Raw genomic sequence first — 12,352 nt, 5'->3', positions numbered from 1 at the left:
ATTTTTTTTCTTTCATGTATCAACAAGGGTTAAGTGGTAGAACACCTATGGGTGATCTTCCCCTTGAGATTTCCATAGAGAAATAAAGGCCTTATTATTATTCCAGGTCGAGCATTGAGACATCGTCACCAACCATTGTAAACACATCCAAAGTTAAAGGCCTGTATCAGGAACAAACCACGGCCAAAATAATAAGAGTTTTGTCTTCAAGGATTCAAACACTGCCAATCACGTGAAAGCACCTCTGCGCCAATGTGTGATCCTTTCCCATGAAGGCGCATATTATAACACTGAAGGCTTTGTTCAACAGGGCGAAAACAACGTACAAGTATCGTATTTAAACTATTTGTTATTGATGAGGAATCATATTTACTTTCAACACTTTTATTGATTGATCGAGTCATGACGAGAAGTGAATTATTGGAATTCAATATTTTGAAATCATTTATACTTATTGATTACAGGCTAGGATTTACTTCCTAGAGATGACAATATCTTGCAAAGATTCTATTCATCAGAGTATGGTTACTATAAGTTTTGCTAAAAGATTTATCAATGGAATAGATTCGAAAATGTTTTTTATCAATGTTAATTAATATGGACCAACTCATAATCATAATTCATAAATAATTTTAACTCAACTTACCATAATTTAGGAAAACTGCTTTCCTTTGCAGAGTATAGCTGAATTTGAAGATTAATGGTATGATCACAAAAAGGGCTAAATTGAGGACAATCACCACCTTCAGGGTTAGTATGGTAATTCTAAAAAAAAAATTAGTGGTGTTTCAAAATGTCATTCATCAGATTAATGTATTAATTGTATTAAAATTATACAAGCTATTTCGAATTAAGCGTTGCATCATGCGTTCAATAGGATAAATTATGGTTGCCTGAAATAAGCTTGTATCTTGAGAATATGACTTGGCTATGAATAAATATGATTATTCTACAAGAAAAATATTATTTGCTTCATCTCCAAACATCATGACTATACTGAGTTCTTTGACAGGAGCAAGGACAGGTGTCAAAGTACTCAGTATGAATAACCAAGGCCGTGATTCTTACTTCATCATGATTATACTTGATAGGTAGATCAGTTCGAAGACCTATATTCGATTCATAAAGGCAATGGTGGACATGATTGTTGAAAACAAGTTATCTCTAGCAAAATTTTAGGATCTTTCTGAAGCATACTAATCAAATTAAAAACTGTTATTGAAAAAACTACGGGATAATAAAATAAGAAGCCAAGTCTTTAATTCGATAAGATCATACTTATGCAATAAGAAACAGAGCGAAAATGCAAAGGGGAGATAAAACTATGTATAATATCGTCAGATTTAACAAATGAATATTGCACAAGGGAGCGTACTGGGACTTCCGCTGATTTTGGTGTTTTAAATGATGTTGAAGATATTGTGAAGAATAAAAATGAATGGTTGGTCATCTTCATAGGTGATATAAACTCACTCATAGGAACTGAGGAAAAAAAGGTTTAATTGATGCAGGTTGCGACTTTTCAATTCAACTAATAGCTGGTTCAATTCAAATCAATTATTTAAAAAAAAAACAAACTAATCATATCATACGTGGTACATCAGACAGGTGTGAAAAAGGTGATTCCAAGAAATCAAGCCGAATCATAACAACCTACTTATATTTCACAGAAAAACCAAGTATTTAAGTATTCTAGATTCGATTTCAAATTTCAGAAAGCATATTGGATATCTCAGTCAGAAAGTGAATAAAGTAGGCTTTGCTATAAGAATTACAAAAAAAAAAATCCTTAAAAATCAAATCAATGAGAATATCACACCATGCAATCATTATTTTCAGTCTCAAATAAAGCGCTTTTCAATAAGAGGTTTCATTTTGAATAGCCCGCTATCTAGGCAGCTGTCATCATTTGACAAGAGTAAACTACGCCATCAATAAAAACGGAACGATACACTCTTTAACAAAGCAATGAAATTGTAAAAATTCACTACAAAAATGGTGCAAATTTTGCAATCACAGTTCGCCAAATTAAAATACTTTTGAGTCGTCGTGAAGCATCTTTACGGTCGGCAATTGAGAATATTGATTTTGCATCCTGCAGTGTAGACGAACACTCTGGTTTGCCGATCCCTCGTCGATTCCGCAAACGAAATTTTAGCGAATATTGACTTAGGTCTATGTTTATTACAGAATATTTTATTTTTCAATCGTTACCATTCTTTTTCATTTTTGGATTGTCTCACAGAACGCCTTATCAAACTTTATAAGTATATTAAAAGAAAATGGTAAATCTAGCTGTGGTAAAATAGGCACACCAAATAAATCATTTAATAACATAATACCATGGACCAAATAAGAACTAATTACTTCAATGAAACATATATGAAAAAAATGAAACATATGTAGGATCCAGTTATTGTTCCCTGTAAATAATTGCGATGGTCAACCGGATGCTTGGAGACCTATTAGTTTCTTCTAGTGTCGAGGGCATGACAGTTTCAATGAATTTACAGGGAACGAATTGTTATTGTACATATAATGTAAAAAGGATGTGTAATTCTTCGAGGTGTCGAAGATATGTCATGGAGTGGTAAATCTTGAAAAGATTTATTGGGGGGTTGAGAAAGTTCGAACACAATACGGTCGTACCAGATGTGTCACATCTGTGTATCAGGTTCTAGTCCTTCGGGAATATTCGATTTCAAGGAATAATAATAATAATAACGTTTATTCATTTGTAAAGAGAAAAAAAAATACATTTTTGTACCATCATAGATTGAATAAACTCAAACTATCGAAAAGTGTTGAACACTTGTTTCGAGATAAGTAAAATAATCCGCGAAGATCTTTGTGGGCGGTACGGCAAAGCTCTTATTGGACTAGGGGATGGTACTTTCCCTAAGGGTGTGGTCAAGCCGAAAGAAGGGAGGTCGATATTCGAGACAGGGTAAGTTCCAATCGGCAGAGACACAGTTCAAATTAAGTCGAAGACTGGTACAGTTCAACTTGAGCCGAAGACGAGTCAAGTTCGGTCGGTCAACTTAAGACGTAACACGAAAAGATGGTTCGCGGACTAAATTAAGACGAGTTAGAGACGAGACGACCGATAACTTGAAGTACGACGAAGACGTGATAAACGAAGACGTTTCGAGTAATCAACAAACGAGTTAAAGACGAAATTCAGTACCGTAGTGAGAAACTTGTAATTAAGACGTAATTAGGATCTTCTCAATACTGAGTTTGTACTGTATAAGTGTGGCTTTGTAAATAGATGTGAATAATTGAAAAGAGTTGAATTATTACAAATCCAACAAAGTCACGGAGAAAAAGACGAAAGGCCAGGTAATCGAATCATACTTCTAGACTAGACGATCGATTAACCAAGCCTACACATATATGAAAAAAAGTTGAGAGATCTACACCAGAACAGAGATCAGTGCTCAGACAAACCGACTAAATAAATTACTAAAAACAAGATTCATACAAAACTAAAAATGGGGAAGATATAAAAAAGGTGTTCTACAACAAAGGAAATCAACAGAAATGCAGAGATGCAGGGGAAAAGATACTACAAGAAGTGATTGACAAAGATGATAGTCATATTAAATAAAGATAAGCCCAACGATTTTAAAGAGTTTTTTGCGAATATAGTTAGGAAAATGCCTGGAAAATTTCAATAGCAACTATTCATTTTATCCGAAATGATTTCTATGTAAGTTTCTTTTGGTTGGTGAGATTATTATTTCAAAAGTTTCATTTACGTATTTCGATGTTGGCAATCAGAATCAGAGGATTGTCTTCACCCTTCCAAGATAATTACCTCAATATCGAAGTGTGTAATTCAAAATGAATATACAAAGCATCCAAAGGAGAATTCTAAACAGCTGCCGTGTCTCAAACGGAACTCGGAAGTAACGATATACATAATATATTTTTCTACCAACGCCACTGGTGAAGTGGCTGCTAGCTCGCATACAAATGGCTGCATAAAAATCTTCACGTTGGTTATTCGTGCTTTTTTATTTTTGAGAAATCGTTCTCCGAAGAGATCACTCTATCATTTCGTCCAAATATCTGTAATTTTAGAATTTTGAACCGAGATGGCGAATTCGTGGCCGAATTCAAGAATTTCCAGGGCATCCTGGCTTAATCACTATAATTCCCGAACGAAAATACCTAGAAACTTGAAATTTTCAAGATGAGTTAGGGTCTCGAATGCCACCGTTAATAAATATGGCCGTTCGAAATGTTGTTTTCTTGTTAATTCCGACCCTGCAGATTAGATTGAGATGATGGAAGCTTTGTATTTGTACGAAAATGGGAAATTAAAGAAGGATATCGAAAAATTACTCAATCTTTCCGTGGCCACAAAATCGACGAAGTTGAAATTTGGTTGATAATATTAAATAAAAATTATATGCTGTGTACAAAATTTCAAGCGAATCACATAATCCGAACCAAATGTAGGCCTAGCAATAACCAATAAACAAGAGCTATCGTCTGGCAACAGATACTATTATGGATTCACCCAGTCAAGTAGCTGGATATTTTGAACAACTACTTGACTTGAAAATCAAGCTCGTGACAAATTAAATACTTGTACTTGACTTTACTTGAGATATTTATTGGTCAAGCTACTTGATATTGCTCGAACTTGATACGCACGAGTAGGGATTCATCAAGCCAAGTAGCTTGACATTTTAACCAACCACTTGACTTGAAAATCAAGCTCGTGAAAAATTCATACTTGAGCTTGACTTGACTTGATTTCAGATATTTATTGCTTGACTTGATATCATGCTACTTGATATTACTTTAACTTGATATGCACGCGTCGCACGGCATACATTTCTGCAATCTCGTGCGCGCTTAGACTATAAATAAGGAGATTCCTCGAGCGCCTAGATACTGAAGCATTCGCCAGTGTGACTTTATTAGTAGTTTTCCCACATTTCTATAAATCAATTGATAAATTTTGGTAGTTTCAGAAATATCTTTCCAAACTTGCCCAAGGATTTTTTATTAATTCCGGCATCTTCAGTTCCTGTTGAAAGACAATTTTCCAGAGCTGCTCTTACAGTTTCAAAAACCCGCAATAGGTTAAGCGACAAATCTATAAGATGTCTCATCTGTCTTAGATCATGGATCTAAAATGATGAAATCAAACAAAGCCTGGAGGTTTCTCAATATTAAGAGACTTAATTTTTTTATTTTGTAGTGATTTAATTTATTTCTATTTCAAAAGGGTTGATATTTTAGGTTCTTTCATACAATGAGTTTAATAAATAAAAGTGTTTTTTGCAAGGATCCTTCTCATTACATCATTTATTTATTGATGTGACACTACACAATAAAACTGCTAAAAATTAAGTAGCTTGATATGATTCAATTACTTGATGAATAAATACTCAACTTGACCTGAGATTGAAAAACTACGACTTGACTTGAGCTTGACTTGAAATTAAATCAAGCTCAAACTTGGCTAAAATGGCCAAAGATTTTTTATCAACGCAGTATCTTCAGCTTCTGTTGAAATACAACTTTCCAGAGCAGCTCTGACTATTACAAAAACCCGCAATAGATTCTGGATAGAAAATGATGTACCTAATCAAATAAGGCTTGGTGATTTTTCAATATTAATGAACAATTTTTTTTTATATTTTATATCTTGTTATGTTTTAAAGTGATTTTATTTGTGTTTCCATTTTAAGATAGTTGATATTTTTGGTTCTTGTATACAATAAGTTTCATAAATGAAAAAGTTTTTTGCACGGTTCCTTCACAATAAAACTGCTAAGAATCAAGTAGCTTGATTTTTCAAGTACTTGAACAATGAATACATGAATTGGGTTGAGACTACTACTTGACTTGAACTTGACTTCATTTCAAGTAAGCCAAGTCAATTTAGCTTCAATATCAAGTCAAGTCGTGAATCTCTAGATAAAGTAGTTACAGTATCTGTTGTCAATCAAGCGATCAATATTTCTCGATTACTTTATCCAGAAAGCTTTATAAAAAAAAACATATTTTCTGGTTGATAACATTTCGATGTGACAAATGAAAATTTAAAGAAGTTCTCGATTCCAAAAAAATGAATCAAAATTATACTGTAAAGGATGAATTACGATTGATCTGTGGGTAGGACGCCATATTTCATTTCGAAACATTTGGTTTCCCAGCCCGCCAATTTTTCATAAAATAAAAAAAAACCTATGATGGAAATGAAATTATGGTTAATGTTACAATTTTATGCCCGATTGAAATGTATTTTCATTTCAACTTCTAAACGAGAAATACTAAAATTTGCAAATTGTCAATTATCGATAAGAAACGAGTAAAACGGAATAATGTGAATTTTATAGGTACCTAATTATTTAAAGTGTCATATCGATATATTTCTAGGAGATCTCTATTTGCTACAATTTTAATTTTGCGGAAGAAATTCATTCACATAACTCTAAAATATTAAACAATGGAGATTTTGATGGCGATTTGTCATTCTGAGCCGTGAGCATTCCCTTACTCACATTTAAGAGGAAATTTCGAAAAATTAAACTCAACAACAATATTGTCCGACATTAATAATCACAAAAGAGAATTTCATTTATTAGTAACCTTCTTTTACATTTAGTATGAAATCCTGTCTTTCTTGGAAACCAAGAATTAATTTTTCGTAAAAGATTAAAAATAAAAGTCTCAACTCAAACTGATATTCTGATTACAGTTTTTCTCATTTAAAAATTTATTCATTATTTTCCCGTTGAAATTTTACATTATATTATACGTTTTAAATCTGATGTAATTTAAATATGCAGAATTTCAAACTGAGTGAATTATAAACAGTGTGAATCTCGGTGTGAATAGTTCACAACCTTTGGTCATGGGTCTCAACTTGTCTGTAAAAGCTTGAGTTCCGTATACAGGGAGTCCCAGAAGTCGACGTCAAGCCGGAATCGGGAAACAGGCTAAATCATAACTGTTATCAGAAAAATCAAAGTCGTGCATTTTTTCAAAATTAATTTTCGTCCATAATTGTACTACATCACTCTGACGAGTTACTCTAAAAGTGCGCGCATTTAATAAGGATTCTAATGGTATAACACTTACTACACTATTCCTTATATTGGACAAAAAGTAAATTATGTTATGTTGGTATTTTAATTCAGTAGTATGTCTTTCTACTAATCTTTAACAATAATTTTTTTCTCTCTGACTGGAGATGTAAATAAAAATTATTTATAAACGAGGAGATGTGATTTAAATGAACAAAAGAAATAAGATTTCCCCACACTGTGAAAATAATCCATAAATCTACAACACAAAATTAAACAAACTGTAGCAAGAAATAATGTAGTGAGTGTTTTGATGGAATTAAGAATCCTTATTAAATGCTTTAACTTTTAAAGTCACTTGCCAAATTGATTTTGTGTAATTTCTTTCAGTTAAAGTTGAGCGTAGTAGCAATATTTAATACTTTGTTCGGCAAAAAGTTACATTATGTTACAAGCTGAAGCAGTTGGCTTGTAATCAGAGGTTAAAGAAGCACGATTCAGGATAACATAGGAAAAATAAAATTAATTGGTAAAAAGTAATGATTTGTAGCAACGAGAGTTCCAAAAACATCACAGCGTGTGCAATTGGGTTAAAATTAAAAGTTACAGGTCACAGAAGCACTATGCGGGATAACATAGGAAAAATGAAAAAGGCAAAAAGTAAACATTTCCAGCAAAAATAGTTAAAAAATTATCACATGGTGTGCATTTTGCCAAATAAAAAAATGCAATAAAATTTAAAAAATTCACGAAATTTTTTTAATATTTTTCTGATGACCATTATGACTTATCCAGTTACCTAATTCCGATTGGACGTCGACGTCTGGAACACCCTGCATTATGTTTTTGAAAATTTATTATAACTTTAGCCTTGCAATGGTAAATAGCCTGGACAGTTTGGAAGTTATGATTTTTGAAAATTTGAAATGCGAACCCCGTAGTATTATATATCTGTCATAAGATATTCTATATTATATACGTGTTGAGGTACTATTGTGTCATATATATAGAGGATGATAAAACATGTTGCAGTATTTTTACACACTATCCCAAGGAAATGAAGGGCCGAATGTACATATGTATTATGTTATGTTATTTCCTAGTTTTCAACACGAATCATGTCTTGAATTATTGCGTCCAACTTACTGATAAAGAATTTGAGGTCAAAATCAATTCTGTACTGACGATCGCTACTAGCTGTGTATAAGATAACTCTCGAACGAAATGTGTAGGATTTGAAATTTTCGGAATAAGTTCAGGGTCCTAATAATATGTATATCATATAAGTTTGTCAATGGGCATATTCCGTTGAATCTGTACTTCTGCAATTATCCTCATATTAAATTTTGTTTTGTCAATAAATAATTAAAAAATAATCATCCGATCAGACTGTAATTAGGAAATTAGTGATACCAGTGTTCATGCAGAATTCCGCGAGGATCATTAAAAATTCAGTTCGTTTTGTTTCCGCTTTCCGCTATCTAGAAATCTTTCCGTCACATTCAACTGGAATTTTGTCCGTATATAGAGTTCATTGATGAAATGAGTTGTCCCAAAATTCACTATGTAGCTTTTCTGGTCTAATAACCATCTGAACCACAGAATATCTTCTGGAAAACGGACTGTTTTGCTTCAAATTTTTTGGTTAAAAGCATCAAGGGTCGAAAAAATGTGATATTTTCGGTGGGTGTTGAGTTCATGGCAAAAAGGAGCAACAATAATTTTTTTTTAATTGTAAAATTTCAATTGAGGGATCGATTTAATCCATTTGAGCTTCATTCTCATAATGCTTAGAAATACTCAGAGTGTACAAAAAATGATCAAACATATTATGTCTTTCCTTTGGAACCTTTTATTGCATTTTCAGATAGCATGGAATCAATGAACCCAAGTTTGTCCGCAGTATTTGCTTAAAACGGTTTTTGATATATTGCGATTTTTGGAATTGCCACCATGTATTTCATTATTCTGTTAGGTAGCAAATTTTATTATAAAGGGTGTTTTTTTTCGAGGTATATAACTTTAAGTTGGCATTATTGTTCAAAATGGAGACCGATTTAACAGCTGTCAAGTGATTTATTCTCAGTTTGGTTTGGCAATTCATCATAAATAGACTCACGCCTGAACAACGCTTGCAAATAGTGCAATTTTTAGATTGCCGTTGTTCCCGATTTTCATATGCGAATTTTGTTTAGCGATGAAGCGCACTTCTGGTTGAATGACTACGGCAACAAACAAAACTGCCGCATTTAGAGAGAAGTTAATCCTCAAGTGTATGTCGAAACACCGTTTCATCCAGAGAAACTGACTGTTTGGTGCGCTTAATGGGCTGGTGGAATCATTAGTCCGTACTTCTTCAAAAACGATGATGGCCAGAAAGTTAGAATCAATGGTGATCAGTATAGAGCCATGATTACTAACTTTTTCATTCCTGAATTGAACAACCATGATGTCCAGGAGGTGTGGTTCCAACAAGACTGCGCAACAGCTCGTGCCACAGTCAATTTATTGACCGCCTAATTTCACGTTTTGGATCTGTGAATTGGCCTCCAAGATCTTGTGATTTAACGCCGCTAGACTACTTTCTGTGGGGCTATGTAAAGTCATTGGTCTATGCGGGTAAGCCACAAACCCTTGACCATTTGGAAGACAACATCCGCCGTGTTATTGCCGATATACGGCCACAAATGTTGGAAAAAGTCATCGAAAATTGGACGTCCACATTGGACTACATCCGAGCCAGCCGTGGCGGTCATATGCCAGAAATAAGATTTAAAATGTAATTCCACAAGATTATTTTACGGATAAATAAAATTCATGTCAATCGAATAATCCATCGTTGTTTTATTGCAATTTAAAGTTCTATAGCTCTAAAAAAAACACCCTTCATGTGTATTATGTTATACATTTTTGAAAAGTGAAAAAAAAAATTAATTTAATGTTTTTATTCCATGTTTATAGCACCAGTAATACAGATGTTATGAAAACTCTTCATTTCACGCCATTTTCCAATTTTCTCTTATAGCGCTAATAGCAGTTGAATTCATGGGGTAGCGGTTTTCATCAAATTAATTCTCTCAAAAATCAAGGCCGAAAATGTGCCATTCCTTTTTGTCTATAGCTCAAAGGTATTCTGAGATCCCCTCACTATACAACGAATTTGGGACACCCGATATGTAAACCAATTTAAGATTTGAGCGAGCGTAGAGTAAGTCTTGAAACACGAAAGACGAAAAATGCATTGGAACCGGTCTGAATGTTGTATAAATACTCAATTTTCGGGTAATTGGATGCAGAAAGTTGGAAAGTGCAGAGTTGGAAGAGAATGAAATGAAGACGATGTGAGGAACTCTTATCAAGTAGTTGTATTTTTATCTAAAAAGAGGTAGGTTAGTGTGTAGGATAGCCGATACGATTGGAACACCAGCGAGCTGCGAACACTCGGCTATAAACTCACCTAATCAAGCGGCTTTTGCAGATATGCTTGCATTTATTGCGATATCGTCCGCATCTGATGCAACCATCATCATCCTCAAAATTCACGGAACTGTAGGAACACCTATTGAAAGTCGGGCCCTCGTAAGACAGACCGGAAACTACCATTCTACAAGAAACCGGAGACCACAATAAACTAGGTTTTCGCACCACCGGGAAAGAAGCCGGAAATCCACCTGAACAAATCACACCCCGAGCCGCTAATCAGTACTTAAAAAAAATAAGAAGTCGAGTGCTTGACCTGTAATGGCCGTAATGAGGTTTGCTGCTACGAAGCCACCAAAACACCGGCAAGTTCAGCTCCGCCGCGAAGAATGGCAGAAAATCGATAACGAATTCCACTGAAATAATTCAATAATTAATTCTCAAAAAAATCGAGTCCGAAAATGTGAAATTCATTTTTCTCTTCAGCTCAAAGGAATTCTGAGCTCCCCTTACAAGACAAAGAATACTCGATACATAAACCAACGAGAAAAATTAAGTAAAAAAAAATCCACGTTCTATTACTATTTAAGCGTATTCCAGAGATTCGCGAAAGAAGTAAAATGCATTGGAACCGGTCTCAATGTTGTATAAATACTGAATTTTCGGGTAATTGGATGCAGAAAGTTGGAAAGTGCAGAGTTGGAAGAGAATGAAATGAAGACGATGTGAACAACTGTTATCAAGTAATTGTATTTTTATCTTAATAGAGGTAGGTTAAAACGTAGGATAGTCCGATACGATTGGGACACCAGCGATTTGCGAATACTCGGCTATAAACTCACCTAATCAAGCGGCTTTTGCAGATATGCTCGCATTTATTGCGATATCGTCCGCATCTGATGCAACCATGATCGTCCTCGAAATTCACGGAACTGTAGGAACACCTATTGAAAGTCGGGCCCTCGTAAGACAGACCGGAAACTACCATTCTACAGGAAACCGGAGACCACAATAAACTAGGTTTTCGCACCACCGGGAAAGAAGCCGGAAATCCACCTGAACAAATCACACCCCGAGCCACTAATCAGTACTTAAAAAAAAATAAGAAGTCGAGTGCTTGACCCGTAATGGGGTTTGCTGCTGCGAAGCCACCAAAACACCGGCAAGTTCAGCTCGGCCGCGTTCGAGGCGAAGAATGGTAGAAAATCGATAACAAATTCCACTGAAATAAGTCAATAATTAATTCTCAAAAAAATCGAGTCCGAAAATGTGAAATTCATTTTTCTCTTCAGCTCAAAGGAATTCTGAGATCTCCTTACAAAACAACGAATACTCGATACATAAACCAACGAGAAAAATTATCCAGAAGTAAAAAAAAAAATCCACGTTCTATTACTATTTAAGCGTATTCCAGAGATTCGCGAAAAAAGAAAAATGCATTCGAACCGGTCTTAATGGTGTATAATAGTATATTATTCAACGAGCGGTAATGTAGGTCTTAACTCACGCAGATGAAGTTTGCAGCACGAGCCGCAGGCGATTGCTGTAATTCATCAAGTGAGTTATGACCATTACCGCAAGTTGAATACTATACTTTATCTACGACTATAACAATAAATACTAAAATACAAAAACAGAGTATAAACTTTATTGGCAAACTTCAAAAAAATACCTATAAACGTCAAAATTATCAATGTTACCTTCCTCCCCCCAAAAACAATAATGCAATGTTCCTTTTCGGTCAACCGAATAAAAGCACAGAAGTATAGAGGCACAGAGCCATCTTTTCCGATTTATTATAGTGAGTTATAGCAGTGAGTTATTATAACTCACGCTGTTTGTTAATAGATACTATAAATTGCTCAAAAGCAGTTGAATAA

At 34.3% G+C, this 12,352-nt stretch overlaps 1 protein-coding gene across 8 annotated transcripts in view; it reads right to left on the bottom strand.

Annotated features, from left to right (window-relative positions):
* LOC123672578 (lysophosphatidylserine lipase ABHD12-like) overlaps positions 1–12,352 on the bottom strand; it is a 49,448-nt gene that overhangs the window by 22,320 nt on the left and 14,776 nt on the right. For 4 of the 8 annotated variants that reach the window (XM_045606735.1, XM_045606736.1, XM_045606737.1 and 1 more), the window contains one exon: positions 647–765. The exons of 1 other annotated variant lie outside the window; for it this stretch is intronic. In XM_045606735.1, coding sequence (XP_045462691.1) covers positions 647–765 — 119 coding nt within the window. Of the gene's footprint in view, positions 1–646; positions 766–10,509; positions 10,748–11,314; positions 11,632–12,352 lie in introns of those variants that run through there. 3 more of the 8 variants (XM_045606733.1, XM_045606731.1, XM_045606730.1) reach the window with 3 other exon arrangements.

The sequence above is a fragment of the Harmonia axyridis genome, chromosome 2 (genome assembly GCF_914767665.1).
Source record: "Harmonia axyridis chromosome 2, icHarAxyr1.1, whole genome shotgun sequence".
Classification (NCBI taxonomy): Eukaryota; Metazoa; Arthropoda; class Insecta; order Coleoptera; family Coccinellidae; genus Harmonia; species Harmonia axyridis.
The sequence above is the reverse complement of the archived record's forward strand: the minus strand, read 5'-3'. Positions and strand labels throughout refer to the sequence as shown.